The 25,180-nt window shown below is 49.6% G+C and overlaps 1 protein-coding gene across 1 annotated transcript; it reads left to right on the forward strand.

The window, feature by feature from the left end:
* The first annotated feature begins 19,422 nt into the window (after window positions 1–19,422).
* Ntsr1 (neurotensin receptor 1) lies at window positions 19,423–25,175 on the forward strand. Its single transcript, XM_034495846.2, has 3 exons — window positions 19,423–19,636; window positions 21,650–21,740; window positions 22,712–25,175. Exons 1-3 carry the CDS (start codon window positions 19,432–19,434, stop codon window positions 22,962–22,964), a joined length of 549 nt encoding a protein of 182 aa, XP_034351737.2. The 5' UTR covers window positions 19,423–19,431; the 3' UTR covers window positions 22,965–25,175.
* The last annotated feature ends 5 nt before the right edge of the window (window positions 25,176–25,180 follow it).

Raw genomic sequence — 25,180 nt, forward strand, 5'->3', positions numbered from 1 at the left:
GATGAGCATTCGGGTAACCTTTGGGATTTGATGGGGAGAGGGGTGTTGTTTTAGAACATTCCTGTTTTATTCCATTGCTGTGTTGGTTACTTTTTCCTCAGTGCTATGACCAAATACCTGGCAGGAAGCAATGTAAAGGAGGAGGGGTTTATTTGGTTCACCGTTTGAGGGTATATCCCATCACAAAGTGAAAGAACAGCTCAGAGTGTCTGTGGATTCAGCCATAGGAATGTAAAGCAGCTGATTACATTGTATCCAGAGTCAAAAAGGGAAAAGTTTAGTGGCTGTAGATTCAGCCCTAGGAGTGTAAGGTAGCTGGTTACATTGTATCCAGAGTCAAGAAAGGGAAAGTTTGTCTGCAGGGGTTCTGGTTGCTTCTTTTTGCTGCCATGTTACTCAGTTCAGCACTCTAGACCCTACGATGCCCCCTCCACATCTCTTTCCTCCATTAAATCTCTCTAGAAACACCCCCACAGACATGCCCACAAATGTGTCTCGCCTGTGAGTCTAAACCCAGCAGAGTCGAAGTAGTGATCAAGGCCTTCGGTCCTGTAAAGGGTAACACACAGCACCACACCAGGTGCATACTTAGTTGTTCATTAGTGAACGTTCTTACATGAGGTTCCTGTTTAGACTTTTGTCGGTTTTTTTTTCTTTGTTTTCTTATTTATTTTTAAGAGTTCTGTATATTTTAGACCAGCCTATCAGATGTGTCTTTTGCAAATAATGCCTCCCAAGCTGTGGCTTCTTACTTAATCTTTGTTATGGTTTTATAAAAGGAATTTGCAATATAGCCAGGGCTGGCCTCCAACTTCCCATCCTCCTGCCTCAGGCTTCTAATGCTAATACAGATGTTACAATATCATGCTCAGTTTTGTCTTCTTATTCTTTTAACAATATTATTAATTTTAATAAGATCCAGTTTATTGGTTTTTCTTTCATGGAACATTCTTATGTTTAAAAATTCAGCTGGTTATAGTGGCTTACATTTGTAATCTCAGCATTTGGGATGAAGAGGCAGAAGGATCTGGAATTCAAGTCATATGAGGCCACATGAGACCCTGTCTCAAGAAAGCTAAATAAATAATTAAATATCCATCAATAAACATGAGGCTACTCAACTTATTTGTTGTTCTGAACTTAATACTTAGGTCTGAGATCAGTTTTGATTAGTTTTTGGAAGGTGTAGAACCCATCCAAAAGGTTCTACACAGATAGTTGTCAAGGGTGACTCCCTCACAGTCTACCTTGATCACAGAGTCCCGTGTGGGTCCATTTCTTGGCTTCACTGGCCATTCCATCTTGACTATGTAGCTTTGTTGAAAGTTTTGGACTTAGTGGTGTCAATGTGAGCATATACCAAGTGTATACTGGTCTTCAGAGGAGGACATAAGATCCCCTGAAGCTGGTGTTGCCATGTTGTGAGTTGCCCAACATGGATGATGAGAACTGAACTTATGTCCTCTTCAAGAGCATAGAATACCTTTATCCACCAATCCATCACTCCAGTCCTTTCATCTGTTTCTCTGTGTAGCCCTGGCTGTCCTGGAACTTATTCTATAGACCAGACAGGCCTCAAAATCATAGAGATCCACCTGTCTCTGCCACCTGCCTCTGCTGAAATTAAAGGCATACACCATCACCACCCAACAGGGTTCTTTTATCTTTTTAAAAATAAAATCAAAGGGTTTTTTTTTGGGGGGGGGTGATACTAGAGATAGCAAAGCAAGTGTTCTGACACTGAGCCACACCCAGTTCATATTTCATTTTCTATGATATAAATAAATTTTATTTTTAAAGTTTTTACATTAATTACTTAGTATACAAATACTGTATTGCGGGGCTGGACGATGGCTCAGTAGTTAAGAACTTGTACAGCTTTGGCAGAAGGGACCCAGGTTCAGTTCCCAGAATATTCACTGAGTAGCTCACAACTCTCTGCAATTCCAGGTCCATAAGATCTCTTCTGGCTTCCACACATGCACATGTATGTATGCACAAGTTTTCACGTGTACACATGCACACGCACACACTAAAATATTTAAAAACAAACAGACACAATATTGTATTTTTTTTAACTTCAATTGTTCATCGTTGGCATACAGGAAAGCAATTGGGTTTTGTTTATCAACCTTTTTCATCTTACTTTCCCATAGTCATACCAGTTCTAAGAATGTCGGTATTTTCTACATATATGGCTATCTAAACACAAAGCTCTCCCCCCCCTTACACATACTCCCTCCCACTTTCTTGTCTTATCTTATTGGCTAGGGTTTCTTGTGCAAGATTAAGTTGGCATGGTTCTGGGCATACCTTGCTCCTCATCTTAGTGGAGTAATGATCTCACCAGTAGTAAGATGTTAACTCTGTTTCTAGCTTGCTAAGAGTTGAGTCATGAATAGGCTTTGGATTTTGTCAAGAGCCTTTCTTGGACCTATTAGAGTGATTGTGTGGATCATGATCAGGGGAACCATTCTTGCATACAAGGGGTGGGGAGATACCATTTAATCATATTGTATAATTCTTGCTATGTTGCTTGAATCTCTTTTGTGCTTGTCGTAGGCTTACTATTGCTGTGATGAAACACCATGACCAAAGCTCTGGAAGGGAAGGGTTTGATTGGCGTACTCTTCCACATCACAGATCATCATCAAAGGAAGTCAGGACAGGAACTCAAGCATGGCAGGAACCTGGAGGCAGGAACTGAGGCAGAGGCTGTTAAAGGGGTGCTGCTTACTAGCTTGCTCCCCATGGCTTGCTCAGCTTGTTTTCTTGTAGAACCCAGGATCACTTGCCTGGTGCCTCCACTCACACACAGTGAGCTGGACCCTTCCCCATCAATCATTGTTTTTTAAAATGCCCTTAAGAGCTGGGCATGGTAGCGTATGTCTTTAATCCCAGCACTGGAGAGGCAGATGCAGGTGGATCTCTGTGGGTTCGAGGACAGCCTGGTCTACAAAATGAGCTTCAGGACAGCCAGAGCTGTTACACAGAGAAACCCTGTCTAGAAAAACTAAAAGATAGATGATAGGTAGATAGATCAATAGATAGATAGGTAGATAGATAGATAGATAGATAGATAGATAGATAGATAGATAGAAGCATTTTCTCAGTTGAGGCTTCCTTCTCTCTGATGAGTTTAGCATGTGTCTCATTGACATAAAGTATCCAGGACAGACCTGTTATGACAACTGCCACAGACTAGGTGCTTTACAATGAACAGGACTTTATTGGCTTCATGGCTCTGAAGACCGAGAGATCAAGATCCAGGGACTGCATTCTGTGCTAGTCTTCTTTTTTTGTTTGTTTGTTTGCTTGTTTTGAGACAGGGTGTCTCTGTGTAGCTGTTCTGGACCTCAATATGTAGACCAGGCTGGCCTCAAACTCACAGAAATCCACCTGCCTCTGCTTCCCTAGTGTTGGGATTGAAGGCATGTGCCACCATACCTGGCTTGGTAATGGCCTTCTTGTGCTTGTATGTGTCAGAAGGCATTACAGGGTAAGAGAGCAGGTAAGAGAGAGAGTGAGAGGACCTGACTTGCTTTAATAGCTAACTGACTCCAAGATAATGAAATTAATCTATCTGTGAGGCCACTTTCTCAAGGCCTAAACCCTCTCACTGGGTCCTACCTCTCAACCCTGTTGACTATTAAGTTTCCAACACATGGACTTTGGGGAACACTATTAAGTATGTGTAAACTTTGTTTGATTCATTAGTATTTTCTTGAGGGTTTTTGTATCTGTGTCCCTGAGAGATGGTCATCTACATTTAGAGTGTGTGTGTGTGTGTGTGTGTGTGTGTGTGTGTATGTGTGTGTTTCTGGTTCTAGGGTAATGCTGGCCTCACTGAGTGGGCTTGAGGTCTGCTCTGAGCTTCTGTCTTCTCAGAGAGACTAGAGAAAGCTCTGTCACTTTCATGTAAGTGTTTGGCAGGATTCACCAGTGAGCTATCTGGGCCTGGTGTTTCCTGTTTTAGAAGGTTATTGAATATTGATTAGATTTCTTTAATAAAGACTTCTAATTGTCTGTTTCTTCTTGGGAGTTTTGATGGATTCAGCATTTGCCCATTTCATCTACACCAGGCATCTTCAATCTGTGGTCTGTAGGCCACATGCATTTCAGGATAGCCCTGCCCTGAGTGTCTGAGGCAGCTGGCAGGCTTCAGGTTCTGGAATGTTCTTTGATGAGAAGCCACCATGGAAATCAATGGAACTTGTTACCTCACTGCAGAAAGCACTCCAAGCAGACTGTGGTCTGAATGCCATGAAGAGTGTGTGTGTGTGTGTGTGTGTGTGTGTGTGTGTGTGTGTGTGTGGTGTGAATATTCATGCAAATATCAGACTTGCAGATTCAAGCAATTTAAATATCATGGGCACCTGTGGCCGCCTTGTGGAGAAGATTGGAGAAAATGCATCTTGACTACAACCACAGCAGGAGGAGCCTCCAGCCCTCTGCACAACCCTCAGGCAACCCTCCATGCGTTCACAGCCCCAGGAGAGTGAGAATTAGCGCTAACTTGGTGAGATTGCAGTTGTGATGCTGTGATTTCCTCCAAAGAAACTGCCTGGGGCCACAGTAATCTGTGTTTCCCTGGGCAGGCAGCTCTTCCAGGTGGATTCTAGCCCAGCCTTCCCATTCCTGCTTCGAAAAAATATTCTAGAAAGTTCCTGCATCCTGATTCACCTGCAGATCTGGGTGGGTCCCAGTAGGAAATGAAAGGGGATATAAGATAAAATAGTTCTCCCTTGATACTGCTCATTTTGGTTTTAAAAATCAAGGCATTGCGGGTGGAGAGATGGCTTGGCAGTTAAAAGCACTGACTGCTCTTCCAGAGATCCTGAGTTCAATTCCCAGCAACTACATGGTGGCTCACAACCATCTGTAATGGGATCCCATGCCCTCTTCCGGTGTGTCTGAAGACAGTGACAGTGTAGCCATATGTAAAATAAATAAATCTTTCAAACCAAATAACCAACAACAACAACAGAAATACCCAAAGTGTGTGTGGGGGGAGGTGTTATTCTCTCAGGTTTGGTTTATTTTTTTTGTTGTTGTTTTGTTTTGTTTTGTTTTGTTTTTATTAGTTTCTCACAGAACCCAGACTGGCTCCAACCTGCTCTATACACAAGGCTGGCTTTGAACTCTCGATTCTCCTGCCTCTGCTTCTCCAGCACTACAATTACAGGCACGTACCACCACATCTAGCTTGGTTCCCACAAGTGACTGGGGTCTCAGCTGTGCTGGGCTGAAAGTTGTGAGCTGAGCGAGCAAAGTTCCCATGACAAGCAGTTCCTGCAAGGGTTAATAGCTGTGCTGAGTCTATGATTACTACACATCAGCCTAATGGCTCACTTGGTGGACGAGAGCTCTGAGTTCAGTTCCAACACAGGCTCTACTGACGATCTTCCTTTTTCAGATGAGGAAGAGCAGAGATAAGCAGGGAAGATGAACAGAATTGTGGGTACTGGGACCAGTCCCCTGACCAGCCTGTGAGGCTAATCCCCAGGCTCCTATCCCATCCCCAGGTTCCTCTCCCATCCAGCCCTAAGGCTTGGTCTAGTCTTACTACACGCCATTTTTGAGGTTTGACCAGGAAGAATTCAGGAAGTAGAGAGAGAGTCTCCACTAAGACTTTGTAGTGCCTTTCTGGAGGGTGAGTCCTATTCCTACCCAATGAAATTTTGGTGCAGCTTGCTAGGTTTGCACAAGCTCTGATGATGGGGCCTTGCAGAGACAAAAGGGAGGTAGAGCCAATTTCTGGAAGATGGAGCACCCCCTCCTTACCCAGTACATATGTCTTGTAAGTGGTTTAAGATAAACGTTCTATGCTTGGCCCTCTCTCTCTCTCTCTCTCTCTCTCTCTCTCTCTCTCTCTCTCTCTCTGTGTGTGTGTCTGTGTCTGTGTGTGTGTGTGTGTGTGTGTGTGTGTGTGTGTGTGTGTGTCTGCATTCATCAAAGTCATATCCTCATGCTCACAAGCAAAGCATTTTACCAACTGAGCCTTCTCCCTAGGGAGGCACTACCTTTAAGATGGCTGCTCATTCTTTACTGCCTGCTTCCTGCTTCCCCTGCCGCAGGAAAGGGCACTTTGTAGATACTATCCTGCTTACCCAGGGAGGTCCAGGTCCTCTCCCACTCTTCAGGGCAGGATGTCCTCTTCTGAGGACTCCTTATCAGCTCTGGGGAATCCAATGTTGAGTAAAACTGACAGGCAGTCAGTTCTGGGAGGACAGTAACTCAGAATAACTAGCCTGCTCTCATGAACAGTGTGTATAGAAGCCAGAAGACCAAGACTTGCTCCAATCCTTGCTCCTCAGTGCTGGCCCTGACAGGTTACCAGGAGCTCCATCCTTACTCAGGTCCTGAAGACCCAGCAGAATCAGATACTCAGAGGAAGCTGCATTGGAAGGTCAGCCTGTTCCCACAGGAACTGCCAAACAGACCAGGCACCCTGGGCAGCCCGATTCACAACTACACAAATCCCCAAACTCCAGTGATTGCAAAGGAGGCACCCCAGCAGGGGAGGATGAACGCGTTATCCAAAGCCCCGTGGCATCTGAGTGGAGATGTACAACAACAACAAATCCTCATTGTTTAGCCTGGAAACACGCAGTCTAACAAATGAACGGATTATGTCATTGTGAAAAAGTCGTTACTGCAAGGAAGATGAGATTTCTTCTGAAATATGATGGAGGACTCAGAGTAGAGCAGTCTAAGCCCAGGGAGCGCACCTTCTTTAACCCCTCCTTTTGGGGTTCCTCCTCTGTGCCCATCCTGAGGGACAACTGGGTACAGCCCCACCCTGCTGGTTCAATGTAGCGTTATGGTACTTGTAACTGGTGGCGATACATCAGAAGGGATGCTGGCTCCAGGCTGGAGAGTAGTCCTCACAACTTCACCCAAAGCCTCATGGGGAAGGTGAAAGATCATCACTAGCTGAGGTTTTCTCCCAAGGGGTTTGGTCTGGATTCTGTATCCAGCCATCCACCCCTTTTCCAAGGCCCTGCTTACAGGCAGGTGCTTCCCAAATCAATCTCCTGATCTTCGTCCATCAACGGGAACCACTGTGTGGTGACTGGAAACTGCCATGAATTCCCTGGAAAGTTCGCTCAACAGCTCATACCTGCATCGCTGGCCAGGGATAGGTGCTGGGGCTTGCAAAGGCTTGGAGCACCAACTGAGGCAAAGGGCCCTGGGGTCTCCCTTAGATGCCCAGCCCAAGTGGAGCCAGACAGGTATGGCAGTTCCTGGTCTGGGTCTGGGTGACTACACTTGGCATTAGAAAGGCCTTCAGGGCTGGAAGGCAGCTCTCCCTAACACAGTGAAAAGGTGTAGGGCAAACTGCTTCTCCTGCCTCAACAGGAAACCTACGTTGGTACTGTGTTTCCTGATGGCCAACCAAGGCCAAGAGCTGGATGAGCAATGGGAAAAAAGGTCAGGCCCAGCCACTGGAGACTCAGACTCGCCTGGAAAATCCCTGCATCTGGTTGTAGGCCAGTGCCACATAGCTCCCAGGGAACAATCTAAAACCTTGACCAAAGGGGTATGGACCCAGGATCACACTAGCTAGGTACTGAGCACATATCTTCCCCAGGGTCATGGTGGGAGTTCCAGGTCCCAGGACCTACATCACCTGGCATCCCCTTCATGTCTTCAAGTGCTTTTAGCATCCAGGATGGGCCAGCAGCAAAATAGGAGCAGAAGTAGAAACCATGTAGTCACATGTACATACATACACTATACATGTACACATGTATGTACAGAGACGTGTGTGTATAAGCAAACATGATACACAATGGGCACAGGCACACTTTAAGTACAGATACATGTACGTTTGCACACACAGACACAGACCTACAGATGTCTATGCAGATACATGTTCATGCCGATGTAGCTGAACCGGAACTTGCTGACTGCTGGTGCCTCTGGGAAAGCTTCACGGACACAATCATCCCTTAGTCCTCCAGGGAGCAGGGAACACAGTCTTATTCTGGCCCAGTATCACAGGATCACTTTGCCTGAGTCCACCCAAGTATGAAGAGCAGCAAAAACAAGTTCTTCTCTACCAGGACTTACAGAGAAGCTGCCAGGTCTCTGAGGAAACCTGAGGGTTGGGTCCGGTGATGAAGCTCTCTCTTCAAGAAACCAGTGTGAAGGGAGACATGCTTTGTCCTCCAAGCTCTGTACAAGTCCCAGCTTGACCTACACAGCGCACTGACTTGTCCAAACCCAGCCCTAATCCTCAAGCCTTCCTCCATGACCCCACTTCCTTCTTATTACTGGAAGCGTTAGAAAGGTCTGCTAGAGTTGTCATGTTACTGGGGAATCGAGAAGAACCCCATCTTAGGGGTTATTAGTCCCAACAGTAAAAGAATTTAAGAATGGGTTCAAAAGCTCGAGGATAATTTTATGACCATTTAAAAGACAAGCTCAGGCTGGTGAGATGGCTCAGCAGTTAAAAGCACTGAATTCTCTTCCAGAGGTCATGAGTTCAAATCCCAGCAACCACATGGTGACTCCGTAATGAGATCTGATACCCTCTACTGGGTGTCTGAAGACAGCTACAGTGTACTTACATATAATAAACAAACAAAGAAACAAACAAACCTTTGAGCCAGAGAGAGAGGGAGAAAGGAAGTGGGGGGGGGGGGGGGAGACAAACTCCAGGACAGACAAGGGATAACTCTTGGCAACTTCCCAAAGGAGAGGGAAGTTGCCTTTTTTACTTAGGTGTGGAGGTTTGGCAAGCAGGCAGCCACGTGGCAGACAGGCAACTGAATGGCTGAAGGATGGATGGCTTCAAAGAAAGAATGAGGAAGTCCGAGTACCGAGTACCAAAGGAAGCATACAGAAGCTCTGGCCAGCATTTGAAGGAAAGAGACAAAAGAAGGGGAAGTAAGCCTTTCCAGCTGAGGACGCAGGCAGACAGATCTAACAGACCCCAATGAGGGTTCTGCAGCCATTACCTTAATAGCAGGAATTCTGGGAAGGAAAAGTACATTGTTTCATTAAAGGGATATATATGCCTCCCATCTCTTTAGCATAGCCGCAGGTGAATCTGCCTTCCAGAGGGGTGTTCCCTTAGCCAGGCAGCTTACCTGTCCCGCTGGAGCAACTACTAGAAGAGACATGGCATGTCTCCCTCCAGAGGAAGATGTGTTCTTTAGTCTAGGAGGCACCGGCTTTGCTTTACTGAACTTTCGGGGCTACCGTAATGTTTCTTTCAGTCTCACAGCTAGGGATTGTGTTTGGTTGATTGGTTGGTTGGTTGGTTGGTTGGTTGGTTTTGAACAGAGAGAAACTGGAAGGGTTAAGCATGAATGAGAAGTCAGGACCATTTTCCCACGTGCTGGCCTCCAAGATCACAGTTTAGTCATCTCCTTGATGGCTGAGACTCTCAGGACCCAGGAGGCCCCGGTGTCTGCAACGTGTCTGTGTATGTGTACCTATGTGCATCTGTGTCTCTGTCCACAGTCCTTCCATGTTTCCTATGCATGTGTGCAGCCTCTGAGACATGGAATCGTTGTGCCGATATGACTGAGCAAGCTAGATGCCCGACTGTGTAGAACACCGACAGGGGACAGAGCTGCATAAAGAACCTGACTCACTTGAGTCTCAGAGAAATGGTCACATGGACGTCCTCCCTCCCTCCTACAGGTGACCTTGACTCCATTTCAATCATGAGAATTTGCCATCAACACTAAGTCTAGCCTTGAGGTGGATTTTCTCCTGCGGCTGCTGTGGTCCGGGAGAATTTACAGACCAAGGCCTGAGTGCCTTCAAGTGGCCATTTCAAAGCCATCAAAGGAGACTCATCTAGCCTGCAGGAACAAGATTGGCAGGGCAGGGAATGCTACCCTGTAGGAGCCCGGCTGGATGGCTGGATGCAGCTCATGCATTCCAATTTCTGGAACAAGGCTTCCTACTGGTGCATTTAGCATCCAGGTCAATGACAGAGCCCAACAGCAGCAGCAGCATGGAGAATAGACCTCTGACTCTGATGAGGCCTCAGCTCTGCCTGCCCGGTGGGTACAGCATCCACCTTCCAACAGAATAGGGACAAGGAACTGTCCCTTCCTCCCTTCCCCCTTCTCTCCCTCTCCTTTTTCCCCTTCCCCTCCTCCTTCCCTTCTCCCTTCTCTTCCTCTCCTCCCCCTCCCCTTTCCCTGCTCTATCTCTTATGTGCTCATCTGAGACAGGCAGGAGGAAGGCGGAGTGAAGGTTCACTCTGAATCCGACTGGAATGAAACAAGCCTCATTCCACGTACACCTTGAACGTGCCTGACAAGGCATCCTAGTGAGGGTGACTGACAGCTCAGGACATTGAACAGAATGTGGGTCAGGATGCCTGCAGAAGGAGGGACTTGTCCCGGGAATAGGTTCTGCAGGGACATTTCTGAGGGGATAGAGCTCCAGTTGTCAGGTGGAAGGCATCCAGAGGAGCCACTGGCTTGGGTCATGGGTATCAGTGGAGACACGTTTGGGGAGATTTGTGTAGCTGAAGTAAACTCACATCTCTTCACACTGTGTGCACAACTGCAGGAGTGCTGCCTTCAGAGCCTATGGAACTAGGCAGTGCCTAGCTTGGCAGAAGGCTGGATTAAGCCATGAAAGGGTTCTTGCCTCTGCCACGCACAATCCATCCTTAGAGCTGTTTTAAACTACTTTGGATGTGAATTAAGAGCCTAGGAGATGGTTTCCCTTCAGATTCCCTGAGAATAGAGCATGTCTTGAGCTATATGCATGCCACCCGCCCATTGGCCATGACAGAACTGGAAGTCGTGAACAAAGGCTTATGGTAGGGAGAACAGAAGACACTGGTAGATGGTGTTCAAACACGTTTTGATATCTCCTCTTGCACCTTCTATACACTGGGCACTGGTGTGAGAACACAGTCCCAATCAATGGTTACGTTGGTCCCCGTTTTTCTCAGATGGACTGTGACATGACTGGCACCCAGTGTGTGTTCCATGGCCATAAGCCTGAGTCTTTCAGGCAGGAGTCAGCGAGCTGGGACTATGATCTATCATTGGCAGTGTAGACAACGGCCTTCTGCTTGTTAACATGTTGTTTGTGGCTAGTTTGGGCTGTGGTGGCCAAGCTGAGCAGTTGTGACAGAGACCATCTGGCCCACAAAGCAAAGTCACTTACTCTCTGACCCTTTACTGAAAGGTCATCCATGGACTCCTGCTCCAGGACGGCAGAGGATGGAGAGGACAGACCTCAGGGCAGGATTCAAATGGTCCTCGTTGTCAGGTTAGAGTAGTGATGATCTGCCTCTTCTGAAGTCAGTCAGGTTTCTTTGCCTTGTGAGCACAATGGCAGGGCTCACAATGGTCACTGTGGGGGCTTCTCACTGCCAGACAGGACCCAGTGCTGGACACAGCACAGGAGACATACTGTGTGCTTGCAGAGCCTGGACTCCACAACCCCAGCACCATGGCAGAGTGGGTGAAAAGTCTGTGTGCTGACCGGCCTGGGAGCTGGGACCTCCTCTGAGGTGCTACCCCCACATCGCCTCACTTCCAGGCCTAGCCACACACTCCCCCGCAAACTGTCCCTCTCTCCCCGCACCTGTTCCCAATGTGGATTGCCATCTTTGACTCCTGCTCCAGGTTCCGCCTACCATGTAGGCAGAGCACCCCAAATATGCACACAGCTGTGCCAGTTTCCTGTCTCAGGCCAAGGCTCCTGCCCCTGTCAACCTCTCCTGGCCCAAAGGATCCCAGCCCATAGACGCGTGTAAAGCTCTCTGAAACAGGCTCACCCTTTACAATATCTTGAACCCACCTCTGCCTCCCACCAAGGCTCCTCCCTCTCACTGCCTTCTGCAAGTAGGACACCTTGTAAACATCAAAGTGACCTTACATAAAGGAGCTTGAAACATGCAGTGCCTTACACGGTGTCAGTAGATGTAGGATGCAGGGGTACCCAGGGGAGAGATGGGCAGGCACAGACACAAGTTATGGAATTTTCAGAAAAAGCCAGGATGTGCCACCTCAGGTCTGCAGCCTGCAACACAGCCAACTGGGAACAGTTACCTGACAGCTGGGGTCGGTCAATGCTAAAATGACCAAGGCTCCTTCTGCAGTCTATGGAAGAAGATCAAGGCTAGCAAGCTAGTCTGAGACTGTGGGAGAGCTGTGAGCCTGGGGGAGGGGGAGGCTTCCCCAAGCCCCTGGCTGTCAAGACCCAGAAGATTGACTCGTGGCTGGAAGTGGGTGGGTAAGCCCTATACTGTTCTCCCTCCTGTCGGGAAGCAGATAGGGCAGAAGAAGCTATAGCATGCCAGGCCCACCCTGTCCTCAGAGGGTAGATCAGCCCTTCTGCTTGCTGTCTGTGTCTTCAGAGCTCACTAGAATCATAAGGGGAATGGTCAGGCCAGGACAGCTTAAGGTGATCTGTGCCACCCTCTCCTGCATGGGGGTTTAGGGGACGGCAGCCCCCAGAGTGAAACAGGAAGGAGTTCAGAGTCGCTTGATAAGATCAATTCTTCCACTTTCCCTACCCCTCCTGCACCCCCCCACCCCCCCCCACCCCGAGAAAATCCAAGAGCTTATACCCAGGGCTCTCTGGAGAGTGAGAGTGTGAATTTGCACGCTGTGCCATTCATAAAACAAAAAAAAGCCCCTTTGTTATTGTAAAGAAAAGCTCCATGTGGGTGTAAAGGACAAATGAACGTGGGACTAAAGAGGTAATGGGACCTGGTGAGGGCTTGCAGACTGGGGGGGAGGAGCAGAGCCACCTAATAGAGAAGTGCTTTGCTCCGCCCCCCAGCCCCCTTCCCACTGGGTAGCATTTGGCCCACAGTTTACTGCCTAGTCTCTTTATCTTCCAGCCTTAGGGGTGTGCAAGCGCGCACGCGCGTGTGTGTGTGTGTGTGTGTGTGTGTGTGTGTGTGTGGTTTGTGTTTGTGTGTGCATGTATGTGTGTGGTATGTGTGTGTATATGTGGTGTGTATGTATGTATATGTACTTGTGTGTGGTGGTATATGTATGTGTGGTGTGTGTAGTGTTTGTGTGCATTTGTGGTATGTATATGTGTATGGTGTGTGTGATGTGTGTGTTCATATGTGTAGTATGGTGTGTGTATATGTGTGTGGTGTGTGTATGGTGTTTGTATGCATTCGTGATGTGTATATGGTGTGTGTATAGTGATGTGTGGTGTGTGTCTGTGGTGTTTGTATACATTTGTGGTATGTCTGTGTTCATGGTGTCTGTGTGTGTGTGTGGTATGTGTGTGGTGTTTATGTGTGGTATGTGTATATGTGTGTGTGGTATTGGTGCATGTGTATGTGTGGTGTGTGTGTGGTGTGTATGTGTGGTATGTGTGTGGTGTTTGTGTGTGGTGTGTGTGGTATGTGTATGTGTGTGGTATGTGTGTGGTATATGTATGTGATGTGTATGTGTGTGTGGTATTGGTGCATGTGTATGTGTGGTATGTGTGTGTGGTGTGCATGTGTGGTGTGTGTGGTGTGTGTGTGTGGTGTGTGTGTATGTGTGTGTGGTATTGGTGCATGTGTATATGTGGTATGTGTGTATGGTGTGTGTGTGTGTGTATGTGTGTGTGTGTGGTATTGGTGCATGTGTATGTGTGGTGTGTGTGTGTGGTGTGTGTGTGTAGGTTAATGGTTGATGTCAGGTGACTTCCTCTATCACTGTTCACATTGTTTTAAGATGGCCTCTCACTGACTCTACAGCTTACCAGTTGGCCGGACCAATAGCCAGTGAGTCTCCACCATCCTCCCCAGTGTTGGGACTACAGGTGATGCCTCTATGCCTGAAGGTTTAAATGGGTGTTTAAAAACCAAGCACATTGCTGGTGAATCTGTCTCTCTGGCTTTCTGCTGCCATTTCAGACCGTTTACTTCTGTCTGCCCTCTGACGTCCCACAGTCCTACCCAGTAGGAAGCTGGCATGAGGCAGTGTCTCCTAGCCAGAGGTGAGGCCCAGAGCCTGGCTTCGTACAAGCTGAGTCCTCTGTCATGTCTGAGGCTCTGCGGTAAGGAATGGAAGACCTGCACCATTGTCTTCCCTCACACTGGCCATCTCTAAATCCTCTTCCTGTGGGTGAGGACACGCCCGTCTGTGTTCACTGTAATCAGATTTATTGACCAGGGACACAGCACTAATCCCATTGAGACTCCAATGTTGAAGAGCCAGATGTCCACGGGGAAGTGCAGTGGCCAGCTTTGGCAGTAGGTGGTGATTACAAATTGGGAGGAACAGGCAGGATATCCGCTGCACTACCCACACAATTACATGGTAAGAAAGCACAGCAAATTGTAGGGCTGGAGATTCCGCTGCAACGGGGTCTCCTGTTGGGCCCACACTCAACGTACACCCTGAGATGCATGTGTATCCTGCTTACAATCACTGGAGCCCCGGCAGCCAACCTTGTCCCAGGCTTGCAAAGCCGTGCTCCCAAGCCCAGCTGAGGGCTTTTCATGGTCACTGGAGACATGAAGCTAATGTCCATGTGTCCCAGGCTTTCTTGGCATGGAACGGAGAGCTTTCTTGGATGCTCAACCTCTGTCAAGGGCTCCAAATGCACTCTGCTAAGCACTTGGCCCGATGTTTAATCCTTCGGTGTCAAATTAGTGCCCTGCATCTTAGGAAAATGCAAACAAAAGGCGTATCGGCAAACCTGATTGAATTGGCTTGGGTTGTGGAAGTAGAGACACAGCAGATGCTTCTTAGGAAGTGGGAGCTACTGTTTAAGACGCTGACCCACGAGAGGAAAGGCTACTGTTCTAGCCTGACGTGGACACAGTCATGGAATCTGTTCAGCCAAACACTGCCTTTCTGTCTGCAGTATAACGTGGGCCTCAGGCACAAGCTGGGGCTCTTTCCTGCTCCACTGCTGTTGGGTACAGAGGTGAGGTGTGGGCCCAGCAGTACCAGCCCACCCACTCTCTACTGTACTGCCACCAAAAAGGCTGGGGATTTTGAATTCACTCCTGCTGCTCAGCAGATGTCCCACAGATTTGAGCATTCTAATAGGCTTTTTGGCTGACACATATTCGAAGGGCGTGACAGACAGACGTCAGTCCTCCCCACTTTTTTTCTGTCCTGAAGACTTACTCCCCTACACATATGGTTTGGGGCCACTTTTGAGAGGGGCTAGAAACATTGAAGCACCTTGTCACCTGTTTTTACTCTCCACCCAGTTAAAAAAAAAAAAAAAAAAAACCTCCACACCACAAGTTGTGCTAAGGATCCTGAACCAAGGCCAGACCCTGCACCCACCCTGCTGTGCTAAGCTTTCTCCAGGGACTTAGGGCCTGGCACAGGTGGACAAGGGCAGGGCTGTTGAGAAGGCCATTTCTGTAATCCGATTGAGGCCTCCAGGCTGAGTCTGTGGTCTCCTGACAGCCAAACTGGTGCCAGGCCTGCGGCACAGCCAGTCACTGACAGGATATGGATGTTTTCTGTCGCCAATTTCTCAATCAGATGGCAGCCTCCACACCTATGGACAGCAGGAGAGAAGAGTCTGGCTGTCACATTGAAGGTGGCCAGGACACAAAGGTGGGGGGTCGGATGTGCCATCTACTGGGGGCAGAAGGCTGCAAGGGGTCCTGCCTACTCTGGTCACAGCCCTTGTGGTATAGCCAGCTGTCTGTGGTGCTTTCTTCCCACCTGGGACTTGAGAATCACCAAGCAAATCTCTCATTTGGACTCTGTTTGAGGTCCAGGCTTTTCCAATAACCCTAACCAGAAAAGGACAGGAACCCACAATGGAGTGGAGGCAAAGTAAAGAGCCTGTATTTCATCGGACTGGAGTTCAGTTCCTACCAGTCAGGTTCTCTTCAGAGCCCTTTTGAGTGGCAAATCGTGAAGCTTCAGTTTCCAGTCCTGGTACACCTGGGGCTTGTCCCTAACATTTCCCACATCTGGGAAGCACTGGTGGCTTTGGTGTGACATGGGGGCTCTTATTCACACCTGGGCATCTGCTGTGGGGCACAAGATATAGAGTTGGTGTGGTGAGACTGATCTTTCAGTTCAGAAGGGACACCTGAAGTGTGCACTGCCAGGCCCTGCACAAGCTGATCAGGTTTTCTTCAGAGCCAGGCTGGGCCTTCGAGGAACTTGGGAAGCCACACACACCCTGCTTCCCTTTACTTCCTTGGATACTCTCTACAAAAATTGTTATCTTGAGGCACCCGTATCAACCAGTGCCCCAGGAGCAAATGCATGGGACTGACCAGCTGCCTAGGCAGTAGTTCATTCCGGTTTTGTTATTTCAAACAAGGCTGGAAACCTCTGATATCGGGCGTTTCGGCCATGCATTATGCTATCATCCCTGGTCTCAGCAGAAGTGGAGAAGGATGGCCAGAAAATGTGAAGATACAGGAACCTGCTAGTGCTGGTCTTCTATCTGCACTCTGTCCAAGGCTAGCCCATCGCTGAACCTGTTCTGCCTGGGGCTCATTGGTCACCCTTACAGGAGGCAACCCCCTGCCGGGCTAGCCCAGGCTGGTGCAGAAGGTCACACCGGGACTTCTAATCCACCCTGCTGGTTCTGCAGCTCTTAGGCTTTGCAGCCTCTTCAGCGGCTTCTCATTCTCTGCAGCTGCTGACTGGAGTGAGGAGTTCCGCTTTTTGTCTAAACATAATGGGCTTAACTAGGGGCGGGGAGACCCCAGTATTGTTCTGCAGAAGAAATGCAGATGAGAGTCAGAGCTGCAGTTCAGGGATCTGGGGCCGAGGCCACCTCTTGGTGACCTGAGGGATGTGGGTACACTCCACCAACACATGCACCCTCATCCGTTGACACACAGACTACATATCTCCCCGCTACACCATCCCTGTACAAGCTTGAACCCATCATCCCTGACCACTGTATCTTTTCTAACCAAACCCTTCACTCTGCCTCCCTTCTTCTCCCCAAAAATATAGACTTACAGAGGCCAGCGGCTGAACTACCCCTGTTCCTCATAGGTGCCATCCCAGCTTCCTGACAAGAACCCTCAGCTTGCTTCTTTTGTCCACCCTGATGGTAATCCTGGGTACTACTGAAGGCACCCAATGGCGGGGGCATCTTCAGTCACTCTAAGGTTTCTTGTTGAGATGTGGAGTCTCTCCGGGACCTGCTTAAGGTCACAGCTACCCAAGGATATAGGGCTCCTGTCCATCTAAGGTTCAATTCTGCACCCCAGCCTCCAGCTCCCAGCCAACCCCATGCATTCTGCCCTTTTCTGGAGAGCCTTCCTCACGCTCAGAAATTTCCAGCACTGAGAGGAACAGGAGCAGTCAGGGTAGAACAGAAGGCAAGAACCCCAAAGGCTGGCATGCTCTTGGGGTCCACCGTCCTCCCCAGCACTCCAGTTCAGCTTTGTGTGCGTGGTCAATAAGCTGGTGGCCCAGAGTAACCTGACACGTAACTGGTCTTAAGTCTTGTCACCTGTGGGAGTTGGTACATATGTCAAAACAGAAGGAGAAAAAGCAAAGACAGACATACTGGGAGAGACAGACACACAGAAGGGGAGGCAGAGACACTGCATGGTATGTGCTGCCTCTCCCTAAGACCAGCAATGCTGTGTCTGGTTTCTCTCCCCAGCCAGTATGCATCCTAGCTGTGTGAAGACAGGCCTCCCCTCCACAGGTTATTAGCAGTGCTGCCCCTCTTGCTTTCCTAGTCTTGGCCATGTCCCTCCCTCCCCATTGTTCTGGGTCACAGATCAGGGCAATCTGGGGTCAGTTGCCTGCATGTCCCCCAGGACACCTGGGGCTGGTTTGGATAGACACATCAAAAGATGCTGTGGGTCCTTCCAGCTATGTGCGATAGCAGTGACACATCCTTTGTGAACTCAGCATGATCATCAAGCTGACAGAGGTGACAAAACGTTTCTCAGGCTATCCTGTGTGGCCAGGGCTGTGGTGCACTAGCAAGTTGGAAGGAGACAGTTTGAAGCCTGGGGCCACATCTGGTGAGGGTCACAAAAGGGGTGAGCCTGGAAACTTCAAGTTTAGGAGCAATGACTGGCCATTAAGGGCCTGGAACCACCCCCCTCATTTTGCTAGTTTGCTCCAGCTCTGGCCAGTCCTAGAGGTAGCTGTCTGCTGCCTGTGTTCAGCGAGGTGTGGTATTTTAAATGTTTTGACATTTTAAATCTGTGTTGGATACATCCAGTGTGTTTAATTCCACTGTGACTCACCAGGAATCAAATTAGTGTATCTCCTGGGATGGAGCACAGCTGGGCCCAGAGCAGACAGAGGACTTCTTGCTTGCCCTCCATGGGCTTCCAATGGAGTGAGCTAAGCACACGGCAGAAACAGCTCTGGATCCTGACCCCCTGGGGAAAGATGGAACAGGCCCTCTATTCTCAGGGTCAGAGGAGATGAGGCTTGGGGAGGGCATAAAGGACCCAAGAAGGAGATGGTGCTGACCTTCTCTTGATCGGTGTGCACCTTGCCTATTGAGCAGAGATTTGTGAAAATGGCAGCTTGAACTGCCTCTTTCCCAGGCCCTCCCAGGGGTGGTCTGTGGATACCTGGGAGTGGAGGCAAGGCCTTCACAGGTGCTCCAACTAAGTCCGAAAGAGGCCTGGGGAGTCCAGCCAACTCTAGCACCCTGGGTTCCCCACTCCCCTCACTCCAAGCATCTGGCCATAGCTGCCCTTGCGCAAGTCAGGAGCTTTGCAAGTCAGGAGCGTTATGTTGGCCACGTTCTCCATGCACTTCAACTAGGACATGTGTATGTTTGTGTGATTTTTTTTTCTCCAAGAAGCCTCCAGAAGGCAAGGGTCAGCTGGACATTGCTGGAGAAACCGGGCTGAACTCATACAGGCCAGGAAACAAATTCATGTCCCGCTGTTTCTGAGTTATTGAACACATGAGCCTCAGTTTTCCCAAACGTAGAGTCTATGTAGAGGCCTGGGCTGATGTGTGGGGCTAGCTTTCCTCAGAGCTCGCTAGAGAGGCACCACATGGGTAGGAGACTGTATGAAGATCTCAGTGTGAACTGTTTGCACGCAAAGTGGAAGCCAAGGGTTCAGTCCCACTGGACAGGCCATGCTGAGGTCTGGAGTCCTTGGCATGATATTCTCAGACCCAGGACTCAGAGCCTGACCCTTTGTCAGAACACCTAACGTCTTTCCCAGTACCAGGTAGCAGAGGTCATGCTGACCTCTTCAAAGCACTCAGGAGTGGAGCGTGGTGCAGGTTGAGATCTGAACCTGAGGAGGAGTTCCAGGGCAGGGGCCATTCTGGTGGGCAGGCCAGATGGAGTACGGTCTTCCTACCTTGTCAAGTACCTCCCAACTCCAGAAGATAGTCCCCAGGTCTGGTAGTCAAACATCTGTATCTGACAGCTGCCTCTTGCTCTCTGCAGGTTAACACTTTCATGTCCTTCCTGTTTCCCATGCTGGTCATCTCCGTCCTAAACACTGTGCTGACAGCCGCCTCTTGCTCTCTGCAGGTTAACACTTTCATGTCCTTCCTGTTTCCCATGCTGGTCATCTCCGTCCTAAACACTGTGATCGCCAACAAACTGACTGTCATGGTGCACCAGGCCGCCGAGCAGGTCCACGGCGTGGGCACTGTGGGCACCCACAACGGTTTAGAACACAGCACGTTCAACATGTCCATCGAGCCCGGCCGTGTCCAGGCCCTGCGCCATGGAGTCCTCGTCTTACGTAAGTAACTGCAGACCTGGGGGAGCCTCCACCCAGAGCTGAGTGTAAGGACATGGGATAGGATGTGGGTCCAAGCTCAGCATTGGTGCTCTGTCCTCTTTGTTATGGCTTCATATTGTCACTTAACCAACCAGAGGCCGGGCGCTAACTCTGAGCTTGAAACCTTAGTAACAGACATGGCTAAGCTTTCTTGCCGTCAGTCAAGGCTCTGTCAAGGAAGCAAGTATACCCCAGGCACACCCATAAACGAAGTCACATGACCAGTCCTGGCAGCTAGGGGCCTCCATGGAGGTAGCATCTTAGCTATTCAGGACTAGAAAGTCCTGGTAACAGACCTGCAGGCAGAAGGCATGCCAAGCAGATGCCTGGTGGTTAGACCGTTGGAGGCAACAATACTGAGTAGAGCGGGAGGCCTGAATCTTGCAGCTGACGAAACCTTGGGAATCATTCATCAGGGTGGTAGATGGGAAAGACTCAGGACTAAAGTCCTTTTATCCTCCAGACCCATGTCTTGCATTTTCCCTCTGGCTGTGGCTCCTTCCTGGTCCTGCCCCTTTCAGGTTTGTTTTCCAGCAGCTCCGGGTGCAATCTCAGGGCAAACCATGTGACAGTAAGAGTCCCTAAGACCAGCACCCAGAGCCCAGAGTGGCTGGCACCAGACCTGAATGGGTCTAGGTGGCCTTCCTCACAGATGTCCTCATCTATACCCGAAGGCAGCAACTGTGATAAGGGTTCGTTCTCAAACGCCTCCTCCCGAGGACACTGCTAGACCCCAGAGCAACCACCACATGTGCCCCACTAGTCTAGTGTTTCTCAGAGTCACTGGAAGAGTAAGTGTTGAGGCCTGTCCTGGTCCCAGGAGGAGGCTGAGGCTGAAGGTAGAGAGGAACACTGAGACCTCAAACAGAGCTGTGTTGGGGATATTGATGGTCAGTACTGCCTGCTAGGACATATCTGAGTCAGGGCACCTGTCAGCTGCATTTTTTTTATCCTGCCATAAAGGCCCAGGCCCACCCTATAAAGCCAGCTCTCTACCTGTCCCCTAGCCCATCCTATGAGTCAGACTCTTTGTATAAACAGAATCATACAAGATTTAATGGCTAGTGTGTCCATTATACAAAGCATCTCCCAAGCTTGTCCTTGTTGGAGCATGTGCTATAACCTCCTGCCTATTTAACGCTGAAGATGCTCCACTGTTCAGTGCATGGACCACATGCCCACAAGCCAGTGTGGCAGCAGATCCACCTGTCCACAGGCTCCCAGGTCTCTTCCACCTCTGTGATTGGCTGCAAAAGATACTATTGTAAAATGGAGTGCACATATTTCTTTCCGTTCCTGTTTTTATTCTTCCAGGTTGATTCCCAGAAAAGGGGGTGATGAATTAATTACATTGTGCTTTTTTTTTTTCCTTTTTGAATTGCTGTTTGTCACAATGACTGCAGCATGTAACATTGTTTGCATTTGTTGTTTGGCTGTTTTGTGTGTGTTTGCTTTGTGTGTCCACGTGTGTGCGCGCGCACGCGTGTGTGGAGGTCAGAGGTCAGCATCGATGTCTTCCTTTCTGCTCTTCACCTTCTCTGTGGTGGCACACGCCTTTAATCCCAGCACTTGGGAGGCAGAGGCAGGTGGATTTCTGAGTTCAAGGCTAGCCTGGTCTACAGAGTGAGTTCCAGGACAGCTAGGACTACACAGAGAAACCCTGTCTCAAAAAACCAAAAAAAGAGAGAGAGAGAGAGAGAGAGAGAGAGAGAGAGAGAGAGAGAGAGAGAGAGAGGTGTCTCTCACTGAACCTGGAACTGACTGGTTCAGTCTGTGAGCTCTAGGCATCCACCAGCCTCTCCATCAGCCTGCAGTCTCCTAGCACTGAGTTACAGACACAGTGTTCACCGGGTGGTTTGTTGTTTGTTGCTATGTTTTGTTTTACTACAAAAGAGAAGGGCCCATGACCTCAGGACATCATCTTTGTCTCCCATGGCTCTCCCCATGTTTCTGAGGACAATGGCTGTCTTGCAGGTGCTGTGGTCATCGCCTTTGTGGTCTGCTGGCTACCCTACCATGTGAGGCGCCTCATGTTCTGCTATATCTCGGATGAACAGTGGACTACGTGAGTACTTGAACTCTAGCAGACAGGGACGGGGCTACATTGAGCCCCACAGTCCACAAGCTTGTCTGGAGTGAGGGGTGGGCTGCTCTGAGCTGTGGCTCCAGGGAGGATGAGTACAGCTAGAGCAGGCAGCAGACCCTCAAAGTCATGCCTGGGACATTGGTGTCAGAGCTGAAGATTCTTTTGGTCACTCCGGGACAGACTGTTGGGCTCAACAGAGTCACAGGAGGAGCTGTGTCTTGTCACACAGAGGGAAAAGACAGGGAGACAAGTTCAACCTTCAGCTTCAAGTCATTTGTGAATGTTGTCAACTGGGCAAATCATAGGAGACTCGGTGTCCAGGTACTTGATGAGACTGGTCATAGAGTCCCTTCTGCTAAGCATGACTCAGACTCCCAGATGGAAAGTAGGTAATCAGCGTGAACCTTGTTTGCACGAATGAGTCAGCTGATGGTGACAGCAGTCCTAAGACCAGCCAGCCAGCAAACCTACTCTGTGAGCCATTTCTGTAGCAGAGCAGTGGTCCCTAGCATGTGAGAAACGTCACCATCAGACTAAAAAGGCACCAATGGACAAGACATAGCTGCTGCTCACAGGGAGATATTAAAGATCAGAGGATCAGCCCTAAGTGAAGGCTTGGGAAAGTCAGGGATGCCTGGGGATGGAGGCTAGGATCTTCATGAACAGATATCACATGCACGGACATCAGGAGCCTTAGTGGTTCCTGTCCATGTTGTGTGGTTTGGGACTCTGAAGTGAACAGATTGTAGACAATCAAGATGGGCTGCTGAGAGAGAGAGAGAAGGCATGCCCCAGTGTGGCTGTGGTCAAAGCCAGATCCTCCACGTGCCCTAGGAAGTCAGCGTTAGGGATGTTTTGGCACCCCCAAGCTGCCACACTGCGCATGCCTGGCCCCTGCGCATGCCTGGTGAGGGCCATTGGAATCTAAACACTCTCCCCTCCCCCAACAGGTTCCTCTTCGACTTCTACCACTATTTCTACATGCTGACCAACGCTCTCTTCTATGTCAGCTCCGCCATCAATCCCATCCTCTACAACCTGGTCTCCGCCAACTTCCGCCAGGTCTTCCTGTCCACACTAGCCTGCCTCTGTCCTGGATGGCGCCGCCGTCGAAAGAAAAGGCCAACGTTCTCCAGGAAGCCGAACAGCATGTCCAGCAACCACGCCTTTTCCACCAGCGCGACCCGGGAGACCCTGTACTAGGCCTTGAGAAGGTGGAGAGGGGGCCTCAACCTGTGCACGGGGCAGCACTCCTCCTCCCCGGACCTCCAAGGGTTAAGTAGTGACCAGTCTAAACCATGCAGGTGAGGCTGGGCACCCTCAATGGAGGCTTCTTTCTTTCCAGTTTCTCTTTCTTTCCTTCCTCTGGTCCCTCCTCCCAAGTCCTTTATTCTCGACTCTTATCCCTCTCCTACCTCCACCTTAAAAACCAGAACAGAGGTTGTTTCTCTCGGCCATGCAAAAGGCCTTTAACAAGAAGAAATTAGCACTCTCCAAGGACAGCTTCCTTTGTTCCCAGACTAATGGATGCTTTAGAAGGAAGAAATGAAAGCACCACCTTGGGCCTGGGCTCTGGACAGATGAGCTGTTGAAATCATAACAGTACCTTGTAACTGCACTGGCTGAGCAAGTGTCTGAAGTTGGATTTGGGCTCAGAGGCACAGGCTCCACCTCAGCCCCCTTATGCCCCTGTTCCTGCCCTGGTCCAGCAGATAACATGGCTCTCTCTGAGCCTCATGTCTAGACCCTTCCTTGGCAGGCTGCCATACTGCCTCTCCCAGGGTGGTCCAGAGAAGCCCCCAAAGGGGGCTCTCTTTAAGGACCAGGGCCCACAGCTGAAAGCTGAGGGAATCCATGCCCTGCCTGGACAGCTATGGCCCACTAAAGAGACCCCAATTCCCACATGCTCAGGAAGAACAAAGGGCTGGCCTAGAATTACACAGGACAAGCTTCCCTGGCTTTGCAGGGAGGGATACCTGCACTGGGACCTTGACCTCTTGGATCTGCAGAACGATGGCAGATAAGTGGGGTCTAGCCTCTACTGTCCAGATAGCTTTGCTGGGGATGTGCATAGTTCTGCGTCTCATATACAGCTGTATAGACTGGGGACCTGCAGCTGCTGGCTTCAGGCTGAGACTCCTGAGAAGGAACACTGAGCCAGGTCCTCAGCAAGATGCCAGTGTCTGAGACTCTACAGGTAAGGGGGGGCCAAGCACCCCAGCATCCAGCTGGCTGGCAGCCCTGGACTGAGGCATATGTCAATTTGTTACCAGCCGCCACACAGCCGCCCTGGCCCAGGTTCTAGGCGCCTGGAAAAGCAGGCACCCTTCATCTCTGGGAGCTGTCTCCAAACAAGACAGGACCATCTAAGCTGCAGCCAACAAGACTGGCTGAGAGCTTGGAGACAGCCCCAGGATGCCATGGACCATCAGGGTAGAAGTAGCAGGAGGGTCAAGTTCAGCCTTTTGCAAAAGAGCCTTGGCCCTGTTGTCTGGAAGAGAAACGACTGGACAGGCAGATGCTCGGTGAGAATGGTATTGCCATGGGATGCGTAAGGCGGCTCACTCATGGCCCAGGGCTAGCCTCTGCTCCCTCTGAACTATAAAGCAATGGGTTAAAAGTCAGGATGTCTGTGGTCACCCAGAGATATGGGGAGTACTTGTTCAAGTACTTGACCCCCACAAAACTCCGCTGCTAGTAACATGACCCCTCAGGTCGTCAAGGTCGGGACCTGGGTGAGTCAGGGTCATAGCTGACAGCAGGAAGATGTTATCACCCCAGAGGGAGGCCTCTCCTTCCAAGACCTGTCTGCATGGGAACCCCTCACAGCCCTGTGGAGCCACCTTGTCCAGTGAGTGGGTCACAGGCCAGTTTTTGGTCATGAGGATTTCAACTTAGACTCAAGCCAGGCAGTCCAGCTCCAGGATGCTACCCTGGGTTTCTAGACCTTGGGCAAGCCATTCTTCTGAGCCTTGATTTCCTCGTTTCAGCTGACTGGGGCTGCCTTGAAGGACTCAGCCTGGGGTAAGCCAAAGAGAGACACCTGAGGCTGGCTAGAGCCAATACCCTATCGTATGACTCCTCGGAAATGCTGTGGCCTCATTATAGGGGTGTTCCAAGCTGTCACCAGAAGTCTCCGCTGTGGTCTGTAGCATCTTGTCTGTGTGCTTGATGTAATTAGGGATATACATCCATGCACCACCAGATGCACCTGTGACTCTGGCTGGGTATTCTATGCTCTGGGCCAAGTGAAGATGAAAATAGCTCTGGAGGCTGTCCTGAGCGTCCTGGTTAGAATCTCATGAACCCAATAGTGATGTGAAAACACCTGTCAGTGTGCCCCAAACATCTGTCAGAATGCCACCCACCTTATTACACTTCAATAAAAGACCACCTTCCTCATATCTCTCAATAAAGAA

Source organism: Arvicanthis niloticus, chromosome 2 (genome assembly GCF_011762505.2).
Source record: "Arvicanthis niloticus isolate mArvNil1 chromosome 2, mArvNil1.pat.X, whole genome shotgun sequence".
In the NCBI taxonomy this organism is placed as follows: Eukaryota; Metazoa; Chordata; class Mammalia; order Rodentia; family Muridae; genus Arvicanthis; species Arvicanthis niloticus.

Excerpts from the sequence above, each read along its gene's own strand:
- Ntsr1 (XM_034495846.2), top strand. The coding sequence starts at position 19,432 with ATGTCCTTCCTGTTTCCCATGCTGGTCATCTCCGTCCTAAACACTGTG. Across the intron at positions 19,637-21,649 it reads CCATGGAGTCCTCGTCTTAC|GTGCTGTGGTCATCGCCTTT; the intron begins GTAAGTAACTGC and ends GCTGTCTTGCAG. Across the intron at positions 21,741-22,711 it reads TCGGATGAACAGTGGACTAC|GTTCCTCTTCGACTTCTACC; the intron begins GTGAGTACTTGA and ends CTCCCCCAACAG.